We start from the raw sequence: 2,499 nt of genomic DNA, 5'->3' as shown, positions 1-2,499 counted from the left end.
TGTAGTAATCAAAAATAATGTTTTGTATTTCCGTGGCATCTGTTGTGATCTCTCCTTTTTCATTTTTGATTGAGTTTATTAGAGACCTTTCCCTTTGGATTTTAGTCAATCTAGCCAGTGGGGTGTCAATTTTGTGTATCTTTTCAAAAAACCAGCTTTTGGTTTTATTGATCTTGCATATAGTTCTCTTGTTGTCAATTTCGTTTAATTGGATAATCTGTATTTGAAGCCACTTCCCAGCACTAGCATCACTGCCTCAGCTTCACCTCGGATAATCAGGCATGAGATTCTCATAAGGAATATGCAACCTGATTCCCTCGCATATGCAGTTTACAGTTAGGGTTCTTGCTCATGAGAAACTAATGCCACCACTGATATGACAGAAAGCAGAGCTCAGGCAGTGAAGCAAGTGATGGGGAGCAGCTGTAAGTACAGATAAAGCTCCGCCTGCTCACCTACCCCTCACCTCCTGCTGTGCGGCCCAGTTCTTAAAAGGCGGTGGACTGGGGTTTGGGGACTGCGGCACTTTGACACCTTTGGTGTTGAACTCATGGGGTTCTGGGTAGCCAGGGGCATTATCCAATATCACAAGAACTTTAAAAGGCAGTTCATTACTAGCAAGATACTTCCTCACTTCAGGGACAAAGCATCTATGGAACCAATCCAGAAAGAGGGTTCTCCTTGTCTAGGCCATGTTGTTGTACGACAAAAAGACTGGCAGCTGGTGTTTATCTCTTGCCTTCAAGGATTGGGGGTTAGCAGCTTTTATAGATAAGGGCAGTCTGCGTCATAAACCCAACTGCATTTGCACAAAACAGTAGAGTTAGCCTATCCCTGAAATCCTGGGGCTTGCTTCTCTTCCTTACTATTGAATATCCTTTGTGGCCTTTCTTTTCCAGAATAGAGTATTTTCACCTGCATTAAAAAATCTATTCAGGCAGATATCCTTTCTCCTCAGTGATTTTCTTAATGGTGTCTGGGAACTCATCTGCTGCCTCTTAGTTGACAGAGCTGCTTCTCCTGTTACCTTGATGTTTTTCAAAGCCAAACCTCTTTCTAAAAGTATCAAACCATCCTTTGCTGGCATTAAATTCTCCAGCTTTAGATCCTCCACCTTCCTTTTGTTTTAAGTTGTCACATAATAACTTCGCTTTTTCTTGAATCGTACTAGTCTATAGGTGCACTTTTCTTATAGTAATCCTGCATCTACAAAAAGGCTGCATTTTCAATGAGATTAAAAGATATTTCACAGAAAAGGGTTAGGTTTTTGTGCCTTCTGACATAGCTACAGTAACTGTTTTATGAATTTCCTTTTCTTTTTTTTTTGTTACTAACAATGGTCCTTCCACTGGATTCATTTACCTTGAAATGGCAGGCAGTTGCAGTTATAGGCCTCCATCTAGGGGACATATCAAGCAATTCAACTTTTTCTTGTAATGATGTGACTTTTCTCTGCTTCTTGGGAGCATTCCAGCATCACTAGTGGCACTAGATATGGATCCCGTGGTGTTATTCAAGGTTTACGGTATTGCAGTAAACATGATAAAGAATATGCAAGAACCATGAGAGATTACTTTCTGCTGTGATACTCAATTTACTGGAGAGACGAACTGCTCACACAGCATTTTAAGTGGATATTTGCAACACTTGAGCTCACTGCAATCAACAGGAGGTGGCTATGAAATTATACAGTAATATAGTTTGTATTATAGTTAATTTTATTCAATTATGATTTAATACTGTATCTTTACATTTGTTTACATTTTTCTTGACTGTCAGTGGCACCAAGTATAGTTTGTGTTTGTGTGCATAAGTTTTGATAAATTTTAACTTTTTATAATAGATACATGTATATTTTATGGTAGGAAATGATAAAATAGACTAGTATCTATGTATATTTTATGCATTCATGACATATTTAACTTTTCTTCATTATGTGATATTTCTAGGCTGTGTGATTCATCTGCAGGCTTTTCCAAATTGTTGCAAATCTCTAAAAAAAATTTCTAATATATTTATTGAAAAAAATCCTTGTATAAGTGGACCAGCCCAGTTCAAACCCATGTTGTTCAAGGGTTGACTATAGTTTCAAATAAATGCCAAATTCAATAGGACACCACTTTTAAATGTTATATCATTCAGTGTTTATTTCTGATCACATTAAATTTTATGGTATATGTTTCATTTTTGCTTAGGTAAATATGCTGAAGATATATTTGGAGAATTATTCAATGAAGCACATAGTTTTTCCTTCAGAGTTAACTCATTGCAAGAACGTGTGGACCGTTTATCTGTTAGTGTTACACAGCTTGATCCTAAGGAAGAAGAACGTAAGTTTATTTATATTATATTTTTGTCTACATATATATTTTAAGTTAGATGAGATGAGTGATATATTTAAGAGCAGTATTAAGTAAGAATTTATTACAAATCTTTTTACTGATGTCCTTTGGCATACATGTTGTAATAAATCAGTAAATTATCTATAAATGCCATCAG

The 2,499-nt window shown here is 36.4% G+C and overlaps 1 protein-coding gene across 2 annotated transcripts in view; it reads left to right on the top strand.

The window, feature by feature from the left end:
* The window catches only part of WASF1 (WAS protein family, member 1), a 73,953-nt gene that overhangs the window by 54,832 nt on the left and 16,622 nt on the right, over positions 1-2,499 (top strand). For both annotated transcript variants that reach the window (XM_012651199.1, XM_012651200.1), the window contains one exon: positions 2,196-2,330. In XM_012651199.1, coding sequence (XP_012506653.1) covers positions 2,196-2,330 — 135 coding nt within the window. The remainder of the gene's footprint in view (positions 1-2,195; positions 2,331-2,499) is intronic.

This window comes from Propithecus coquereli, unplaced genomic scaffold (assembly GCF_000956105.1).
Source record: "Propithecus coquereli isolate 6110/MARCELLA unplaced genomic scaffold, Pcoq_1.0 Scaffold35, whole genome shotgun sequence".
Taxonomy (NCBI): domain Eukaryota; kingdom Metazoa; phylum Chordata; class Mammalia; order Primates; family Indriidae; genus Propithecus; species Propithecus coquereli.
The sequence above is the reverse complement of the archived record's forward strand: the minus strand, read 5'-3'. Positions and strand labels throughout refer to the sequence as shown.